This window comes from Cupressus sempervirens, chromosome 3 (genome assembly GCF_028749045.1).
Source record: "Cupressus sempervirens isolate cs-2001-9-10 chromosome 3, ASM2874904v1, whole genome shotgun sequence".
In the NCBI taxonomy this organism is placed as follows: Eukaryota; Viridiplantae; Streptophyta; class Pinopsida; order Cupressales; family Cupressaceae; genus Cupressus; species Cupressus sempervirens.
The window spans coordinates 935260781-935282743 of NC_143120.1; the positions used below are offsets into that span (position 1 = coordinate 935260781).

Below are 21963 nucleotides of genomic sequence, written 5' to 3' on the forward strand. Positions count from 1 at the left end.
AGAAAATTTTCAACTACATAAAATAAGTCAACCATTTGAGGGGCAAGTATTGCTCACCATCCACCAAAATGATTTAAACATATGTTAAGAAACAAGCACATATGCTTATGTTTGTATCATAGAGAAATTTCGCTTAGTGAATAAACTGCATTGGAGATCATGGGACAACTCTCCCTCTCCCCTCATATCAACAAATGAAAATCAAATTCATTAGGTTGAAGGCCAAATTAGTGATCGAGGATCAAACATTCACCACACATCATACCAAATATTATATTCGCAAGGGTTAAATAACAAGTCCAAATTCCAAAGGAGTTGATACATTAGGGAGCTTAGAGGTGGCCCAACCTCATATTTTTTCAACTAGAATAACATAACCTGAACTCTTGCGGACCAAAGTGCAATTCACTTTTTCAATTTGACATCTATGACCATAATTTCAATAATCACCTTAATGCTTATTGAAAACAAACTTTGACAACAACATATCAATGCATCGACACATTTCTAAGTAGAAACCTTCAAAATGGAGGAAATTCATCTTCAACTTCATTTGCTAAAGAAGTTTCAACTAAGCCAAAAAAACTGAACACAAAAAGCTTATTTTCAAAAACAATAAGTTTTTAGATAAAATGACTCTCACTTCCTTTTCAATAAACTCCTATGAATTTAAAATAAAAATCACTTTTACCTCCCAAAACAATTATTGTAACTCTACCCCAAAATAATGAAATATCACTCAAGGGTGCACAAAATAATTCTCCCATTCCAACATGGTAAATACAATAATAATAAATTTGTGTTATACAATGTACGAAAAAATAGTATTAAGATCAGATTAATTTTTATTTATTAAAATATCTTCCTAATTTTTCTAATTAACCCATCAGAAATTAAGAAAATAAGCCAAGAGGCCATCAAAAATACCTATGGTCAGAACGTGGGCATGGCATGCATGGTCACAAGAAAACTTAAGTTACCTATTCTTTATCTTGGAATACCTTTGTCGTTACGTTTAGCTTAAGATTAAGCTTGCCTTTACCAATTTTTAACCTTTTATTGGTTGAAATACCTTTTCCTCTTAAAAATTAAATAAGGTTCAGCTGTGATAGATAGCTACGGCCAAATTTAAGTTCAACCTTTTCAGTTTTCTTCAATTAGCAAGGATATATATTTGAAATATATTCCGGATCTCTTGATGCCCAAAGATTATTCTAATACTTGTAGAACCTACTAAGGTCCAGTTTTCATTCTTGTTAATGGACTGAATCAATGATAAACATAAACGTATAATTGGAATAGGAATGAAAGATGTAACAATTTTACAAATTTTAAAATCTACAAAGGTTAGAGGTCAAAAAATTTAAACAAAGCAATCCTAGTAGAAAACAATGTTCAATATTTCTTGAGTTTGTTTCAACTTTCAAATGTACATGTACAAACTTTATTATTAATTTACTACATTACATCAAATGTATTGATTGACAAAGTCGTTTTACAAACTATGCTTTTGAGTCAATTTTCAAAGAAAAATATAAAACAGAATTACAAATGCACATCTACACAAAGTAGACATGCATGTGCACATAACATCAGAAATGATGAGAAGTGACAAATAATACAACCTTGAAGAAATAAGAAAATAAGGGAATGAGGTTGTAACTTGTAACAATTGAATTTTGATATCATCATATTTTTTTAAAATATCATCATACTTCCTTTTGCAGATATTTACTCTTCACTTAATATTCTTTGGACCTCCTGGGTTTGATTGCATGACAGAGCAACTTGAAATGGAGTTTTACCATCTTTATCTTTTGCCTTTTTATCAGCACCAAAGCTCAATAACACTTTACAGGCATCTATGTGTCCCCGTCCTACAAATTTAGAGTGTTGAAATTATGTTAAAATCTTCAATTCATATTCTTCTTGAATGCATGTAAGAAAATTAAAAAAATACATATGTTTGCAATTAGAAAGTAAATTTTCTTGATTAAACTTCATCCTTTATTCCCAACTAAATACGGGCATCAGTTTATAAATTGTTCCCTACTCCATCATTTCAACACATTAAAACAAACTAAAGCGCATATGTATTTTCATTTGTTTTTCTGTTCCCAACTTCCATGTGTGAGTGTAGAATAGCAATAGGAGTTACCCTTATTCATTATATGTAAGTGTAAATTGACATTAACACTAATATGTTGGGACTGTTGATGTTATTGCTGCAGGAGTTATCTCTCTCCTTTATTCAACATATATTAATATATTATTCAACCAATAATACCATCTTCTTTGTAACGTCCAGGCAATGAAGGGTCAAGAAAACGAAGGGTCAAGACTTTGTAATGGCAAGACAATGAAGGGCCAAGGCAATTTTATATATTCTTCCAAGAGGAATTCGTATAGATATATAAAAATTGATAACTTGTATTTCTGGCCATTGATACAGAAGTGGTATATAGTATTGTCTGCAGATGAGATGATAGTGTTGATGTTATAGCTATGAGAGATATCTTTCTCTCTGAAGAATATGAGTAATCTAATTGACAGATCAAGGAGGCTGATCAAGATTAATGATAAGGGCAGCAATATGATCGATGATATCAAGAAGATCGATTTGAGTAATAAATAAGTAATGGAAACAAAAGGATGATCAATATTATTATGATGTCAATGATTAGCCATATCCGATCGTTTAGGAAGAGATGCAATCTCTTGTAAAGAGATACAATTAGTGGAGAGGAAAGGTCATCTCTCTTGTGGAACAGAGACGACCCCTTCAGCGTACCATTTCAATATCAATATAATCTGATCTCATTGTTGAGGAAGGATATAAAAAGATGAGATTAATGCAAAAAGTATTTCGTTGAATGACAAGTGATAGAAGACGAAATAATATACACACAGTTGATCAGTTTTTATCTACGTGCAGATCAATACATTCACAGTTTGATATATATTCCCAGACAAGAACACATATATTATCAGGAAGTTCTATATATACTCAGGCGGGTATATCTATATATATTAACAGGCAGTTTGATATATATAATTGGGCAGGCAGATAAATATATGTTTGCAGGCAGATCGTGATTAATATAAATCGGTAGATCGATACACGACTATATAATTTACTCACAGGCATTCATTCATCAGTCGAAGTGATGGCTATATTGTAATCAAACCTCTTCAATTACATTAAATATAACATAACTATTGTTGCTGGGTTTTTCTCCCTTGTGAAGGAGGGTTTTCCCAGGGTAATTCTCTGTGTCTTATTGTTTTGATTTGTTAATTTTCTGGTTATAATAGACATGGTATCAGAGCGGGTCTAAGAAAAGATCTAATTAGATTTGCTTAAGAAGTCAAAGCAAACCTTCATCTAGTACATCTCTTTGAAGGAGAGTTTGTGCGAAAAAAGAAGATAGTGAACAGTGTTGAAGTAGAAAATAGGCTTGATGGAGCCTCAATTTTCAACTCTTGGAAACCCAGGGTACTCTTTGCATTAGAGGATGATCTTCTTGATTTCATGGAAAGTAATATGGCCGAGCCTTTACATGGTACAGAGAAAATCCAGTGGACGAAGAATGATATTAAGGATATAAAGATCTTGATACATTCCGTAAGGAATCACATAGTACCAATCATCTCCAAGTCAAAGTCAGCTAAAGAAATGTTTGATACTCTAAAAGGATTGTATGAGACTGATAATACCAGCAGAACCCTTTCTCTGTGACAACAACTTCACCATGTAAAAATCGGTGTACCTTGGGGACGCATCCCACAACCACCACCTGCCCCCCACAAAGCCCCAGCATTCCTGGACCAAGCATGCATAGAGGACATGGGGGCAGTGTTCTGGCATCCTCAACAATGCCACTGCAAACTCAGCCCGCTGCTGGTAATGTGGGGACATCTCAGCATTACTGGAACGCAACAGTGTCCCTTGAGCATTCAAGGGATGCCCAAGCATTGTCCCCTGTCACAGCAGCATGAAAAAGTAAATTTGAATTTTTTTATTTTTATTTAAATTCATATGATCAAATTTTTTAACTCATTGTAATCATCTTTATATGATCAGATACTTTTGATATCATATGATACAATCGAACTCTTCCATTTGCTGATTCAACAATTCAAAATATTTTCATTAAGTAGTATTGAGTACTCTAATTTCTAATCAGTAATTCGATATTGAAAACTTCAATCTTCACTGTTTATAGTTCAATGCCCAATGCAGTGTTCATGTTTAAAAACTTACTAGCTTATCATAACTAGCATTTTAAGCCCCATATGTATAGTATATAGTATATACACCCCCACCCCCTCCCGCCCCCCTGCCACTGTCCCCCCACCGTGGCCCCTATGCCCCCCCACCTAGAAACTTTTACCCCTTGTTCTGATATCCCACATGGCAATGTAACTATGGTAATACTGGATAAAAAAGATATGTCATCTACTTCATTATGAAGATTGCTGATTTGAAAGATCAATCGAGCACTATTCGGGACATAATTGCAGACAACGATCTTGTATTGTTGGCATTGAATGGCCTTCCTCAAACTTGGGAGCCTTTTATCTAAGGTATCAATGCAAGATCTAAGTTTCCCAAGTTTGTTCATCTTTGAGTTGATTGTATTCAGGGAGATCAAATTGACAGCAAGAGGAGTTGGGCAAAACAGTCAGGGTGAAGAAAATCAGGTTCTTACTATATATACTTTTAGAAAAAGAGGCAAATGGAAGAGGAATAGAAACAGAGAATCAGATTCTGCCCCTGAACCAAAAAAGAAGGATCTCTCTCACATTCAGTGTTTCATATGTGACAAGTATTGTCAATTTTCTCAAGATTGCAAATTTAGTTCTATACAACTCGTCACTGCTACGAAACTTGCCATGAGGGGATCTCAGAAGGAGTCAAGCTCTAAAATTGATCCAAAAGGTTTCATACTTTAATGTTGATTTGTTTCTTCGAACAGGAGGAATCAACATTTAGAGGGGATCTGAAAAACCTATAGAGGTAACCTTGGACAAGAAGGTCAAGAGGTTGATGTTAGTACTAAGAGCTTTAGAGGAGTCATGTCATCATGGAGACTTTTTGTAATGTATATTTCTCTAAGATGGAGAAATATAAGGTGAAAGCCCTTGTTAATGCATTCATCTCTGTGAGAGAGAAGTTTGAAGTACAAGCCCTTATTAGTACATTGTTCTCTGCGAGAGAGAAGTGTGAAGTGAGAGAGACTCTATTGCTTTACACTTGCATTTATTCACCCTTTGGCAGTAGCCATGATGAACGTCCCGATTAGATGGCTACATCACATTGAGTGATTCCGCGATGGGCACGTGTGCACTTGTTCTTTCCACCATCCAAGAGTAGCCATAGTGGACATCATGTTGAGAGGCTCCATGATGAAATCATGTTGAGTGACTTTGTAACGAGAGTTTATGTTCATTTCACACATGAGAGTAGCTATGGTGAGCATCGTGTTAAGTGACTCCATGATGCTATCATATTAAGAAACCCTATGATAAATTCTCGGTTTTCTCACTAATGGATGCAGCCATTTTGAGTGTCATGTTGAGAAGCTCCTTGACTTGGATATCTAGAAAGATACCTCTCTAGCTAGGAGGGAGTGCTGATGTTAGAGCTACGAGAGATATCTCTTTCTGAAGAATAAGTAATCTAATCGACAGATCAAGGAGTCCAATTAAGATAAATGATAAGGGCAGCAATATGATCAATTGATAATATTAAGGTCGATTTGAGTAATCAATAATTAATGGAAACACAAGAATGATCAATATTATTATGATGATAGTTAGCAATTTGGTGATTGCGGGATGTACAACCATTTCCTTCTAGTATGGTGATCTCACCAAATTGAAAGGAAGGCCGTCCACATAGAGGCATTGTGCAATGGCTTGATCAGCAAGCTTTGTTGCCTCTCTTGTGGTATGTCTTCGTAAAAGAGATGCCACATCAACTTTAAAACTCTCAGCTGCTTGGCCCATTGAAATTTGACTACCAGTGGCAGCCATCTAGAAGAAATTAAATAAATTAAAATTAAAAAAAACTATGAACATCAAGCATATAAGTGCAAATAAAAGATAGAAAACTATTAAATCAATTGCTAAACTTCATTCTTTTCTTCATTTTTCCACGAAAATAAGTTAAAAACAAATTGAAAAAAAAATCATCCAAATCTCAAATAAATTCATGAAAGAACACAATAATGGGATTAAATGCTTACCTTAGTTGCTTAAAACTTGTTTGTGGAAGCTATCCCTTGCTCTACGAACGATCCTCTTCAAAAATAATCAACTTACCTTCAAAATGCTAAAATGGAGAGCAAAAGAGAAAATAGAGGAGCTATAAACATAATGGAGGTAGTAGTGATTGAGTGACCTCTTTTAGGGTCATTTTAGGGTTTGCAAGGAAAAAAAAAAAGATTAAAACATCTATGTCCCAATGTGTATTTTAAGTGAAGAGAAATTTTTTAAAATGCTTTTAATGTGTTTATGGGCAACTTTCTTGTTTGGAAGCCCAAAGAAGCTCCTAGATGTATTCAGAAGGTGGCTGGATGTCATTCCCAGCTAGTCGGAAGCGGCAAGAAGCCACTGTTCCAGACCAGCTGGATGCGACTAGTCAGGAATAGTGGCTTCATTCCGCATCTGGCTGGTTAGGAATGGCATCCGCCGGGTTCCGGACGCATCAGCTCTCGCCTTCGCATTCACTCGCTTCAGCTTCCGAATCCAGCCTCTAGGGTGCTACATTAACTTCCAAGGGAATAATATATACACATAGCCCGTTGATAATTAGAAGATCAACACATTTACAATTTAATATATTCTTAGAGGGGAAGTTATATATTATCAGGAAGTTCTATATATTCTCAAGCTGATATATCTATATATATTAATAGGCAGTTTGATAAATATACTCAGGCATATCTATCTATCTATCTATCTATAAGCATATGGTGATTAATATACATTGGCAGATTGATACACTACTCTGTCATTTACTCACAGGCATTCATTCATCACTCTTAAGTGTTGACTATAATGGAACTTAAAAAATTCCATTATATTAAATATAATAATGCTATTGTTGCTGGATTTTTTTCCCTCGCAAAGGGGGGTTTTCCTAAAGTAATTCTTTGTGTCTTATTGATTTAATTTGTTAAATTTTTGCTTAAACATCTCTGATTATAAAAACAATAGATAGGAGTGTTGTTCATCATAACTTCAGTCTGAGCTTTGTGTTTGGGAAAATTATATATCAGATATCTGCACATTCATTACATATATAAGTGATATATTTGTGGTTGGGTTTTTCTTCCTCAACTTGGAGGATTTTCCCAAGATAATTTGTTGTAGTCTTGACTCTTGAGTTCATTATTTTGTTTCTGCTGCTTATTTTTTATCCCTCGTTTAAAACATTAGCATCTGTGCAATCCCATATTTCATAATTATATTTTGATAAATAAATTAATTAAATAATTGTTTAAAAGAATATATAAATAGAATGGCTATTAGACAAAATAATTACGATGATAAATCAATCTATATATATATATATATATATATATATATTGAATGTAATTTGAACAATTAAATATAATAACAAAATGTCTAATTCTATAAATTGAATTAATAAAGAAATTAATTGCTAAATTAGTAGACAAATAATGACTAATATTGAATAATTAAATATTATAAATTTTAATAATCAACAACTAAATTAATTAAACATTGTTTGATTAAAGAAATAATAGAAACTAACATCTATATATAATAACAGAAATATATTACCCCTAATCGTCATGCACGTAGATCGATATATTTTCTTGATACGTCATGACCCTCGATGGGTAAAACAAGTGGTATTAAAACCCATAGTTTGTGGTGAGATAAAGACATCATAAAAGGGAACAAAATCCATTATTAAATCCATTGATGGGAATATTTGGAAGAATATATAAATTACAAGCATAAATATGTAAGGGAATACTACATGTTAAAATTAATAGCATATACCAAATGTGGATCCCATAGGACAAAAAAGAACAAAAGATTAATCAAAAATATATAGGACCTTAAATGAAAAGGGGAGCCCCTAGTCAAGAACCAAAAAGGAAATTATTATAATATTCCATGGATAGTGGAAGTATTATAGATTATCATAAAATAAACTTATTCCTATTTAAATCTCCCATACATATGTTAAAAGTAGGGATTATTAAAAGTAAGGGAAGAAGTATATAAAGATAAATATAACTCATAAAAAAAAAACATATAAGGTACATTTTATTGCTATTTATTTATATATAGCCAGTATTATGATTATAAAATATATGTGATAATGTTAAATATATATACATATATATATTTAAAATGGTTAATATTTAATGTATAATAATTATCATTTCAAATTAGGATAATCCTCTTTAATTATTAATAATAGAAATAAGCAAGTATCAGTATTATTTGATTTGTTATTGGAAGTATATAGTGTTAAGCGTCCCACCAAATTCTTTGTGTTGAGTGTGCTTTCACATTTCATGTGCACGTACATCCATGGAGTTGTGAACATATTTAACAAAATTCTTCTTTCCACACTTGAGGATAGATACGGAAGATTACACAACTTCACTTCTTTCTAGAAGATTTTCATTGAGAGTTTCCCAAAAATTGTTTGTCTGAATTATTTATGCTTGCCGTACAACTCAAATCTTTCTAAAATGAGGAATGTGGGTAGTTATAATTTAAGTCCCATCAGCTTTTTCATTTAATAAGCCAAGTTGTCGACGAGACAAATTTAACTCTATGGTGATTTGGCATGAAACCACAACTTGGCAATAATATCCCAATTAGTAGTATCATTAATGTCATCAACAATTTTAGAAAATAAGCCAAATCCCCGATAAAACAAACCCTCCATAATGCATCAAGGTTTTTGACAACTTCAATAACCATCCCAAACCTCCAATAAGACATTTACTTTTCTTCTTATTCTATTAAAGTTTTCAGCCACTTTTAAAAGTTTTTAATTTGTCCAAGGCTGTCGAAGCATTGATTACCTATGGTTACAAACAAACTTGGCTGGGTGTTTATGAAACAATTTTAAGGCATTGGCTTCTTTGTACAAAGTAGAGCTTGCATTTGCAATTTATAATATCCTAAATTAAACAAGTGTGTCAATAAAGGATTTTTCATCCCCTCATAAAATTTATGCATCCTTTAACTTTGTATCCAACAAACAATTACTGATTTTGTCAAAAATACCTATTAATAAGAATTTCCCTTTATTAACTTTAACCTACTACATGGAAGGTGACTGACTTATATGTATAGGATTGTAACAACCGATTTTTCTACCCCTATATTTACCATCTCATTTAATATCCAAATCAGCATGTTTACATATTCACATGCATGTTATTAACAGCTATAACAGATTAACTGATTTTCAAGTATTGCCTTAACTAACAAATAAAACTGAGAAATCATTATCTAACTAAAGCATTTATAAACTATCATCGTACCTAACCAATACATAATGTTTGTGTGTGTGCGTGAGAGAGAGAGAGAGAGATCACTTCTACTTGATACAATTGAATAATACTATATAAATCTAAAAGAAAGTAAATGCAACAGACATGTAAATAATTTCACAACTAACTAAACTTGAATAAACATGAAAGGAGGAAAGATACCCGCTAACCGTAATGACTAAGAATGTAGTCTTGATCTGTCTTGTGCAAGTCTTGGCATTTGGTGGAGAGGAGATGCATTGCTAGAGACTTAACCTCCCAACCATGGACCAAGTGTATCCCCTCTCATTCTCAACTAAGAATGGTCCTACCATACACAAGATCAGATACAAGAACATCACCTTGTCCTACCACCTAAGCATCCTAGTGTTAAGAGTGTCAAATATATAGCTGACTAGATTGTGGATTCCTTCCCGTCAGCCTATCCATCTGACTGTAAGCTATCCTAACCTCTAGTGATCACAACAACAATATTTTCCACTAACCTACCCTAGATAGGGATTTACTTGTGCACTTCCTACCCGATCACCCACTGCACAACTTGACAAACAAGACTATACCCTACTACACATCATGAGCTAACTCGGTCAACAAATTAAATTTCTTACATTTATTTTAATGCTTGGTTTGTTTACTGATTTTCACTTATTGACTTGTAGAGATTTTCCCCAATCCTTTGATATCAGCCTACACCCTTCATCTCAACCATGGTTGGTCATCCTTGATGATCCCAGATGTGGCTGTCCATAATTCTTGAATAATTCAATCTACGGCAGTCATAAGTTCTTTGCCTGATATTAAGGAGTAACAAGACTTACAATGAAATCGTTATCATATTGTAAAGGTACTACATCTTATCTCAAAGGCATATCACATTATACCCCTATATAAGAGCATACAATCTCATGCCGTTCCCATGTTATTTATGTTCTTGAAAGAAAAGATCAATAGATGGCATGTAATTTAATTCTATACCAGACCGACTACATGCAAAAAAATCATTTGATCGGTTTTGATCATAAAATCTATCAGACCAAAAAGCTTGAGAACGTTTCAGTGATCATACATTAATGGATTCTAATCCGACTAGCAAGGTTCCAGCTATATTTAAATCTTTCATTTATAGTTAGCTCAATTGCAGATCTTCATATTCATAGGATTGGAATAGACATATACGACCCAGCAGGCTGCTAGTGCAAAGAGGTGTGTCTAATTCTCAACTGCTGGTTACAAATTGTCAAAGAATAGTCTTGAATGGCTCCTACGAAAAAAAAAAGTATTTCAGTCTTTATTGTCACTGCTATATCCATCGGTCATAAAAGAAAAGAAGAATGCAGAAACTTAGAATGGCTAAGTATGTATAATTTTTGTCTTCTCAAACAATGCTTATTTAAAATTATAATGCCACCCAGGAGGAGTTATGTGCTTTGGCGACTTGAAAGGTGAGCGCATGAGTTACAATCTTGGTTTGAAAATGCAAGATTGAAAAAGTTAAGAGATCGATGGATTTGAAATTAATCCAATTCTCAAAGGTAACAATTGTTTTTAATTCGTTTGGATGTCCGAGTGAATATTTATATTTCTACACGTCTTTTAAATTTGACGGCCTAGTTAGCTCATGGTGGACAATTGGTATACCCTTGCTTGCCTAGGCCCATTTTTCCATGGCCATGGTGGTTAGGACTCATGCCTATTGGCTTAGTGGTGGGTTGGTGTCCTATTCCTTCTCTGGCAATGCACCCCCCAACCCCCTTTGTCGCGCTCTTGCAAGAAGAAATTTATTATGGTAAAAGCAGATATCATTCAAAAGAAAAAATCTAGCTATCATAGGTAATAACTAATTTGATGATTCATTTCCAAGCCTTATAATAGTATAACGACTAACCAACACCTTCCATTTCACATGAACATAACAAATAACCAAAGTTCCCATTCATAAGAAATAAAAAATGAGTAACTAATTTAATCAACCATTTCGTGTTAGCCTGAAATATCAACGGCTAGATAATTTTTCAAAATCACAAAATAGGGGATGTAACATACCCCCTACTTTGTGTTTCATTGTCCTCAATGAATATTGCAATTAAACACAAAAGAAATAGCTCTCATATAGTCTCAAATAGCATTATGTCACAATGTCTCCAAATTATAAAATAATAATATCAAACTATAGTTTATGTTCTTGGAAAAACGCAGGGAAAGTTCTAGAAGACTCATCATAATCTTCCCAGATAGCATTCTCATCGACATATAGGTCCCATTGAGCCTTGCACTAGGTGACGTCCCGATTTCGTAAGCGGAGCTTACACACCTTGAGTATTCTGAGTGGTTCTATTTCCACCACCCTTGGGTTTCACACCTGCAATAGATTCCAGTCAATAACATGCTCATTATTGGCTATATATTGTTTAAGATAAGATGCATGGAACACATTATGCATCCGAGCAAGGGCCGGAGGTAGGGCAATTTTGTAGGTCCCAGGATTTACAACTTCCAACACTTCAAAGGCTCCCACATATCTTGGGGCCAGCTTGGCATTCTTGCTGAACTTGATAATACTTTTCTAGGGTTTTACTTTTAGGAGAACCTTTTGTCCCACTTTAAATTCTCTGGGAGTCCTCTTAGCATCTACATAACTCTTCTGTCAGTCATTTGCCTCTATTAACCTCTAACAGATTTGAACTACTTGTTCTTCCATTTCTAAAAGTATCTCAAGGCCAACAATGATTTGATCCTCAATCTTGTTCCAACTTACTAGTGTCCTACACTTACGTCCATATGGGGCCTCAAATGGTGTCATTGTAATGTCCCTTCTCCCATCTTGAGTATTTGATGCTTAAACCATGTAACAAATGTTAGTAGATAGAAAAGACAACATAAACATATGAGTATAAAACAATTATTAGAAATTAACAAGATGAATATTATTATATCATCTAAGTACTAATTCCCATACTAAACCCACCTAATCCTTTAAAGAGGCTCTACTAAGATTTACCTAACCCTCTAATGAGAATAGCTCTCAGTTAGGAAACCATCATGTTAAGAGCACCTTCTAAGGCCTCTGGAATCTCTATTAATGAGTGAACTCATTAATAGTACAAGTGAACTCATTAACAATACACACTTGGTAGAGATCCCAGCTCTAACCAAGCCTCTTGTCTCTAACATATGCATATGATTAACCAATACAATATATATTGTCTCTAAGAGATCCTCTACAAATCTCTCTCTAGGTTCCAATTTGGAATCCCGACATTCAATCAAGAATGCCCTCTAATCTTTGAGTTTTCTTAATAGAAACTCAACATTGTGATGAATGATGTCTACCAAGTTCTTACTTGATATCTATGAGAACTATAAAGTTCTCATCTCAATCTTGATCTTGATAATTTTATCTACCAAATAATTCACATTTATTTATGAAATAAACATATCAAATGAAGACACCTTCAGTTCCCATTAGCATTTTCATTTTATAATCCTTCATAGAATATATATTACTCCAATTCCCAACATTCAATATCTATTAGTTTAGTTTCTTTACTTTATCTACTCTGATGGTTTTGTAGTTCAACTCTCTTAGGAATAATCGTTTTTAATCCTCCCATATTTTATTTATCTTCCATGTCCTTTTCAAAGAGTTACAAACCTTCAGAATCACAATCCTTTTTAAAAGTCACTACCCTTCATAATCACAATCCATTGGAGAAGTCATAACACTTCATAATCAAAATCCTTTGAAAAGTCACAATACTACCAGAAAGTCACAACCTTTCATAATTAGAATCCTTTTGAAAAGTCACAACTCTTCATAGTTAAAATATTCTTGAAGAGTCACAACCATTCATAATCACGACCCTTTCAAAGAGTTACATCCTTTCATCATTGAAAATATTTGAAAAAGTCACTCTTTTTCTTCTCATTCCTCTTCTAATAATCCTTCTTTAACTCCTCTCTTCTTCTCCTCTTCCTTACTCTGTAAAATGAACTTTCCTCCTTTTCATACCTTAATTTTAAAGAGTCGTCTTTTTATTACATCTCTTGACTTTTTATTAAGTTTAGTTAATTTATATTATATTATTTCTTATCTATTTTGTTTAGATAATGTATCATATATGTAATTTTTATTTCTTATTTCTATACTTGAATATGATTTTCTTATCATTATTTATTCAATTATTATTAAAATTATATTTTAAAATGGGGACATGACAGTCATCTTAATAGCGGATTGGTATGAGTTGTAAGCAAATTCAACCAAGGGGAGATACATATCCCAATGGTATTGTTGATCCATACAGTATACTCTTAGAAGGTCTTCTAGTATCTAGTTCACCCTTTCTATCTCGCTATATGTTTCTGGATGATAGGTTAAATTGATATTTAGTTTTGTGCACAATACTAAAAACATGGTTTGCCAAAACCTAAATGTCATTCTAGCATCTCTGTCTAATATAATCTTTTCTAGAGATCCATGAAGTCTGAAAATCTCTTTTACAAACTTCTAGGCATTTTATGGTGCCCCATCAGTTAAATTTCCTAGAATTAAATGGGCTACCTTGGTTAATCGACCTACTACCAGGAGTATAGTGTTATGCGTGTTTTTGATAATAGGCAATCCTTCGATAAAATCCATGGTGATTATTTTTCATTTCCATTATGGAACTTCATTTGGGTGTAACAACCCAGCTGGGTACCTATGCTCAGTCTTGACCTTTTGATATTCGAGGCAACCTCACAAACTTAGTTGTTTCTTGCTTCATGCCCTTCTAGAAATATAGTCGTTTCATATCAACTAACATTTTTGTTACTCCCAAGTGTCCTGAGTATGGGGCGGCAAGGATTTCCCTCAAAATCATTCTTCGGATTTCAGAATTGTTAGGTATGTACATCCTTCCCTTATACCTTAAGAGTCCCTTTGTTTCAACTTGGTAACCTTTGTATACGATGTCATGAGGATACCTTCAGAGGGCTTGGCACACTTGATTATAGAAATCATCTCTTGGTAGATTCTAAAGCACTTGCTCCTTAAGTCCAATACTTATTGTTATTATGGCACAAATATGTCTTCGCCTACTCAAGGCATCAACTACTCAGTTTTCCTTCCCCTTGATATAACTGATCTCAAAATCATAGTCTGCTAAGAATTCGAACCATCTTCTGGCGAGCGTTAATATTGGGTTGAGTAAATATGTACTTCAACCCGTGAGTTCAAATGGTTTCCCAATTAGATAGCATCTCCACATTTGTAGAGCATGAACAATGGTTGTTAATTCTAAGTCATGTGGTGCATAATTTTCTTCATAATTCTTTAACTTCCTAGACTCATATGCAATGACTTGGTCCTCTTGCATCAAGACTGATGAGGCTAATTATTGCCTCTATTTTATGATAGTTTTAAACACTTTGTTTTACTTCCACTAAGACATTTGTGAACTCATGTTTACTTGAACTGATGATTAGCCTATGGGTAGATAGTATGTTATATTTTGCCAATATTATATATATAATGTAGTATTTCATATAACCATCAGAATGTGTGTTCTCATATTTGAATTTAATTTGATAATGCTTATTTGCAAATATCTCTGCATAATAAATAACCTATTAGCAAAAGGAGCTGAAGATAGTCGGAAGCATTCAAAGGGAAACACTAAAGACGACCAATAGCATTTGAGGAGAAAGGATGTTAAGCCGCAGTGGAAAGAGTCATAATGGTACCAAGGAACATGGCCACTAATATGGAGGAGCTATGAAGAACTGTTATATTTCTCTACATTTATTATTGTGACAAAGTGGTTGTGCAAACTTTATTATTCCCGCCTTGAGCTGTTCTCTTTTCTTCCTTTTTCTCCGGCCGATCTGAAATTAGTTTGTTTTGCTTTTATGATTCTGAACAAGCGTCAATCTTCTATTTATAGAGATCAGACCAATAGTGTTAAGGAGTTAGAAGGAAGTTTATGACAAGAAACTATTGACTCTTGCAGTGAGTTGTTTTCACAGTTCCATGTATTGTTCTCATGTAATGAATTTCTGGAACATAATAAAATAGCTCCTGGTTTACATTCTATGTTAGTAGATTAGCAGAAGCCAACCAAGGGCGCCCACTTGGGATGTGGATTAGATTAGAGTAGTATAGATTTGTTTTCAAGCATCTTTAGTATTGTAGATAGAAGTTATAAGTTCCTTCCTATAGCATCATACTTTGTGACTATTCCTACAGCATCTGTAAGAATAGTTATAGTAGATGAACTGAGTTGGAATATATCTTCGTATTTAATTGCATTTCCAGTATTCATTTCAGTAAAGAGTTAAGTGTGTTAGTTTCCTACAGCACTAGTGTAGGTTCTTGCCTTGCATTTTACTTTCCTGCAGCATAAGAATAATGACTCATTAAGAAACCTAGCGCACATACTGTGCCGACCATTTCAAGTATAAGTCCCTGGGTTGACAAAATTAAATGCACCTCATGGTGGGGAAAAATAGTCCTTAAATTGAATACACTATTCCTGAGTATGGCCTTTGGCATGATTATTATACACCTATTGTGAGGCAGACCAAAGACACCCCCAATCCTTCCTTGGATGCGTCGGTGAAAGCCATGATCTGACCCTCGTGATCTGGTAGCCTGAGTACTAGTGCAGTAATTAGTTTCTCCTTCAAATATTCGAACGTTGCTTTACATTTCTCCGACCAGACAAACTTCTTACCCTTCCACAGCAAGGTAATTATGGGGTATGCTATCCAAGATAAGTCCCTGAAAATTTTCCTGTAGAACCTAGCTAAACTCATGAAGCTTTTGACCTATGACACATTCTTAGTTATCAGCCATTCCTTGATTGCCTTGATCTTTGCGAGATTTGCTGCAATTCCTTTTTCTGATATAATATGCCCTAGATACTGGATTTCCTTTAGATAAAAAGGGCACTTAGACAATTTCCCATACAACTTGTGCTCACGCAACCTCTATAGAACTATCTTTAAGTGTTGTTGGTGCTCCTCATTCCGAGAGTAGCTAAGGATATCATCAATGAATACTAACACAAACTTATTCAGACAATCCTGGAATACACTATTCATAAAATCCATAAAGGCTGCAGGGGCGTTGGTCAACCCGAAAGGCAAAAATGTGAATTCATAGTGTTCGTAACGGGTCTTGAAGGCAATTTAATGAATGTCTTCCTCCTTAATCCAAAGTTGGTGGTAAACCAATCTAAGATGAACTTTAGAGAACACAACCCCTCTAATCTGATCAAATAAATCATCAAACTAAGGGGAGTGGGTATCTATTTTTGATGGTGACCTTGTTGAGAATCCTATAGTCTATGCATAGCCTCATGATTCCGTCAATTTTCTTAACAAACAACACTAGGGCTCCCCAAGGAGAGATGCTAGGACGAATGAGCATTTTATCCAACAATTGTTGTAACTAAACTTATGACTCCATCAGTTATGTAGTTGTCATTCTGTATGGTGATTTTGATATGGGTTCTTGTCATATCCCTACTTTTGACGTTCTCTTCAAAAAGAAAAGGATTCAATAAGTAGATGATAATAAATAATAAAATAATATTAGAAGATTGCATAATTAAAAAAACAATATGAATTATGATTATGTACTATTTGTATACTAAAAGAATATATAAATACATAATAATTTAATATAGATAAACATAATAATAATCATCATTAGAAATGGTAAGTAATAATTTTTATTATAAATGACTTATACAATTATACTTATCTAAATAATTATTAATATATAAAAAGATAAAAAAAGAAGAGAACATATATTAATAATATTATAAATGATAAATCGATTATTAAGGGTTGGAAGTTGGAACAGACCATGATAAAATTAGAAACTATCATCTTTAATGTGGACTATCGGGTCAAACCCAAAATCAACTCATTCACAAATCCAATAATGTTCCTCAAGATATGAGGCTATAGTGTTTGGTCCATAAAGAATAGAGATGAATATATTGCTCAAAATGATTTAGGAAATTCAATACGATTTACCTTATGAAGAGATCTTTGAGTAGTAGTAATGTAACACTTGAGGGCTGATAGGAATGACCAGAGACTATGACTATAGCATCGAATGCTCAACTGTAAGAGAAATGACTAATCATATGATCAGTCATGCACAAGAATATACTAAGCAATAAACAACAGCAACATGAATATTTAAATGTTGATTTCCTTCAGCTGCAATTACATTCAAGCAACCTTATTCAAATTAACTCCAAGTGACATAACATGCAGTGATCAACATTGATTGAGAGAAATCTTTGGTTACCATTCGAATACAAGAGAGGATAAGTACAAGGATACATCATATTTAAATTATGAACATTCCATAGAAGATTAGGAGAAGCGATTAAGTTTGGTAACAAACAGGTGTTAGAAAGAGACCACGGATATGCCTCTTGGATGCATCGTGTCCATTCGCAAGTTTAAGGAGGCAATTGATCTCTCTTCACCAAAAAAGGGTGATTTTTTTAGGAAGAACTTTACATATTCCGGCAACACCGATTGGTAAATCATTTTAACAAACTCTTCCATGAATAGACCCATGAAAGGAGAAAGAGGCTTATGTACTTCTTTACTTGTAGAACCGACCAAGAGAATAGTAGAAAATATAGATGGGGATTAAAGATTTTTTATAGATATCCAAGTCAAGACTAGCATTATGTATATTTCACAATGCACATATTCACGGGGATTCATGGGAAAAGGTAGTTCACTTATCAAGAATGTCATGGGAAGCAGATATCAATTAATCTTAGTACATAAAATCCTCACATCGTCAAGGAGAAACACTTAGGACGGGGAGCGAAAGAGGAATGAGGTGGTTCTATAGAAATGATTTAAGTATCGAACTGCAAGTATAGAAAGGGGGAATCAAAACTCTTGCAACTAAACACCTCCCATCATGCACCATGCAGAGATTATCAAATGAGGACTATCAATTACAAGTCACCACCAATGGAGTGCACAAACTCCCATCACAATGATTATCATATATAAAAACAAAGAGTCTCTTGATATTATAATCAAGGAATACAGAGTCCATCTCAGTAATGTTTGAATGGGAAGAGGCTATTAACCAAAGCACATCGAGGAGACTATAGGAAGAAATGGAATATAATTATATGGAAGGATTAGATACATGATATATGTTGAATATTCATCGTCAAGTGAGGGTAAGAAACATATATTAGTCTATTGTGGATGGAGCATCCATTATATGGTTATCTGAGATCTCTAATAGGAAACACTTAAATTCTAAAGAGCGATCTTTCAAGAGAATGAATATATATGACGAAAACTAGTTGCACTTAGTCATGAAGGTCAAGAGAGAAATATCAATTATGGAATATGAAATGCTATATACAAAATTATGAACTTGAGAAATAATAACTTGAAGTGTTAATTTATAATTGTTGAGTAAATTAATGATATCTTCTAGATGGGGAAATTACAGTTATGCTCCTAGTACCAAGTCTATGGTAACATCAAATATCCTAGAAGGGGGTTGGCCAGCTAATTCTTGTGGAAAAAACTTGATAGTCCTTAAGATAGGGGTGCCTCTTTGCAAAGGATTCTTTCATTCGTCCCCTAATCTCACCATTCTCTAGAATGTGATCATCTTTATATGCTTTTTCCTAGGTTTCCCTTAGATCTTTTATTCTTACTGCATAGATTTCACACCCTTTTTTTCTACACCTCTTAAGTTCCATGGCTGATATTTGACGTCTTTTTATTCCACGTAATATTCCTTAAATGCTTACTAGATTCCCTTGGTCATCTAAGCATTCTATTGTCTTTGCCAGACAATCCACTTTCGCCTTATGTTCGCTAAGCCAATTTATCCCTATGATAAAATCAGGACCCCAGAGGTGCTATATACAAGTTAACCTCAATGGAGAAGTTTGGAAAGTCTACCTGAGACTCAAACAACAATTGGTCGAATTGAGCCTTTGACTGGTTTGCATATTCAACAATTCAGGAAGTTGCCACAAATCCAATGCTTTTTGGAAATCTACTTAACAATTTTGGAGATCTAAAACACTTGGTGGCTCCAGTTGGCCTTCCTCTTATTATCATGGACGAAATCATCCTTCTTTAACTTCTGTTCTTGTCAAATGGCCTTCTCAAGGGCCTCCTCCATGGTTCTGGGTGCTAACACATCTATGGCTCTTCCTATTTTGTTATTCAACCCCATTAAAAAATTTCTGACCTTGAAATTCCCATCCTACTAACAAGTAGGAACATAATTCAGCAGTCAAGTGAATCTTTCCCAATATCCGTTCACTGTAAGGCCCCCTTGTTTAAGGTTTCGGAAATCTAAAACTTTCTAATCATAGAAGGATTGGGGTAACCATCCATTCTTAAAGATAGTGACAAACTTATCCTATGTGATGTTAGTGGTTTTAATCTTCAATTGCAATTTACTATTTTCCCACCACGTAATAGCTTCCCAAGTAAGCTGGTAGGTTCCCCAAACTGCCTTCAACAATTCTGAAAAACTTCTAATGTCAAAATACTTCTCCATTTTAGTTAACCACTCCTTAGCAACATCCCCAGACTCAGATCCTAAAAATCTAGGGGGCTTAATCTTCTTCATAATGACAAACAATTCATTGGCTAATTGATTTTTCTTTTGAATTTCCAACTGTGTTGGAGGGGGACTATTTTCTTGTTCACTGTGGGCAAACAGTTCTGGCTCGTTTTGAGGATGACGTGAGGAATGAGTATTCTATCCCTTCCCCAAGTTGGGTTAATAAGTCATTCATCCTCTTTTCCATTTTCTCCATTGTGGTTTGGGTGTCAAGTGCGACTCGGACCAGTTGGTCCAAGGAACCCCAAGAGTGCACCTTTGTAGATCTCTCATTCTGCACAATGTCATTGTTGTGAGTTTCACTATTTTCCATTTTAGGTTTCCATAAATATAGTTGATTCATTTGTCAATAATATGCTTACACATGGATATGTTTAGCATTTGGAAGAAAGAAGTGATAATAGTTGTTTTCTTAAGAAAAGAACAAGTACGAAATGTCATTAGTTCCCACCAATTACAATGAATAGGATATAGATTTTTCTGTTAGAATTGCAACCACATTTATTTACAAAACTCACTCTCTATTGAGGGTACAAATTTCTTCTCGCTTGACTTCTCAAGAAAATCAGACACCCTATCCCTGGGTATCCTGTCTGTTTCCTTCCTTGGGCTTATCCTACCCTCTACAAGGTGCATGCTATATCATAAGTGGGTTGCTTTGTTTTGCATTCCAAATTTGGACGAGTTTTGTTCTCATGATTGCCCTCCTGGCAAGAGTCCATCTGAGTCTTCCTTCTGATTCTAACTAAAGCATGGGTTGGTGTTTCATTACCTCTGGGCATGGAGCAACATGAGTAGTCATATTTGGGCATGTTCTTAATTGAAAAGAAATGAGTAGGATGCGGAGTTTCTTCCGAGGTACCATACTGGTTCACATCCTGTTCTCATTCAAACATTACATTTCAGCTTTAACGACAATGATGAGCCCAAGGTTCAATGTCAAACCTAGACCTCAAATACCATATATAACAACCAATTTTTCTACCCTTATATTTACCATCTCATTTAATATCCAAATCAGCAAGTTTGCATATTCACATGCATGGGATTAACAGTTATAACTCATTAACTGATTTTCAGGTATTGCATTAACTAACAAATGGAATTGAGAAATCATTATCTAACTAATGCATTTATAAATTGTCATCATAACTAACCAATATATAGAGAGATAGATAGATAGAGAGAGAGAGACAAAGAGAGACAGAGAGAGAGAAAGAGATCACTTCCTACTTGATACAATTGAACAATACTTTAGGAATCTGAAAGACAGTAAAAGCAATAGTGACATAAGTAATTTTGTAACTAATTGAACTTGAATAAACAATTAAAGGGGAAAGATACCTGCTAACCATAATGACTAACAATGCAGTCTTGATCTATCTTGTGCAAGTCTTCGCATTTGGTGAAGAGGAGAAGCATTGCTAGAGGGTTAACCTCCCAACCATGGACTAAACATATCCCCTCTCACTCTCAACTGAGAATAGACCTACCCTACACATGATCAAGCACGGTAACATCACCTCATCCTACCACTTGAACATATCTTGGTTTTAGAATGTCAACTATACAACCGGCTAGACTGTAGAGTCCTTCCCATTAGCCTATCCAACTCCAAGCTATCTTGACCTCTAATGATCATAGCAGCAACATTAGCCACTAGCCTACCCTGGCTAGGAATTTACATGGGCACTTCGTACCCGATCACCCACCTCTTGACTTGACAAACAAGACTATTACCCTATTGCCCACTATGAGAAGACTTGGTCAACAAAT

At 34.3% G+C, this 21963-nt stretch overlaps 1 protein-coding gene across 5 annotated transcripts in view; it reads right to left on the reverse strand.

The window, feature by feature from the left end:
• Nucleotides 1-1410: 1410 nt before the first annotated feature.
• Nucleotides 1411-21963, reverse strand: part of LOC149569825 (uncharacterized) — a 217515-nt gene continuing 196962 nt past the window's right edge. For 4 of the 5 annotated variants that reach the window (XM_089822553.1, XM_089822549.1, XM_089822548.1 and 1 more), the window contains one exon: nt 1411-1877. In XM_089822553.1, coding sequence (XP_089678679.1) covers nt 1863-1877 — 15 coding nt within the window. In that variant the 3' untranslated portion in view covers nt 1411-1862. The remainder of the gene's footprint in view (nt 1878-21963) is intronic. The other variant, XM_089822550.1, reaches the window with a different exon arrangement.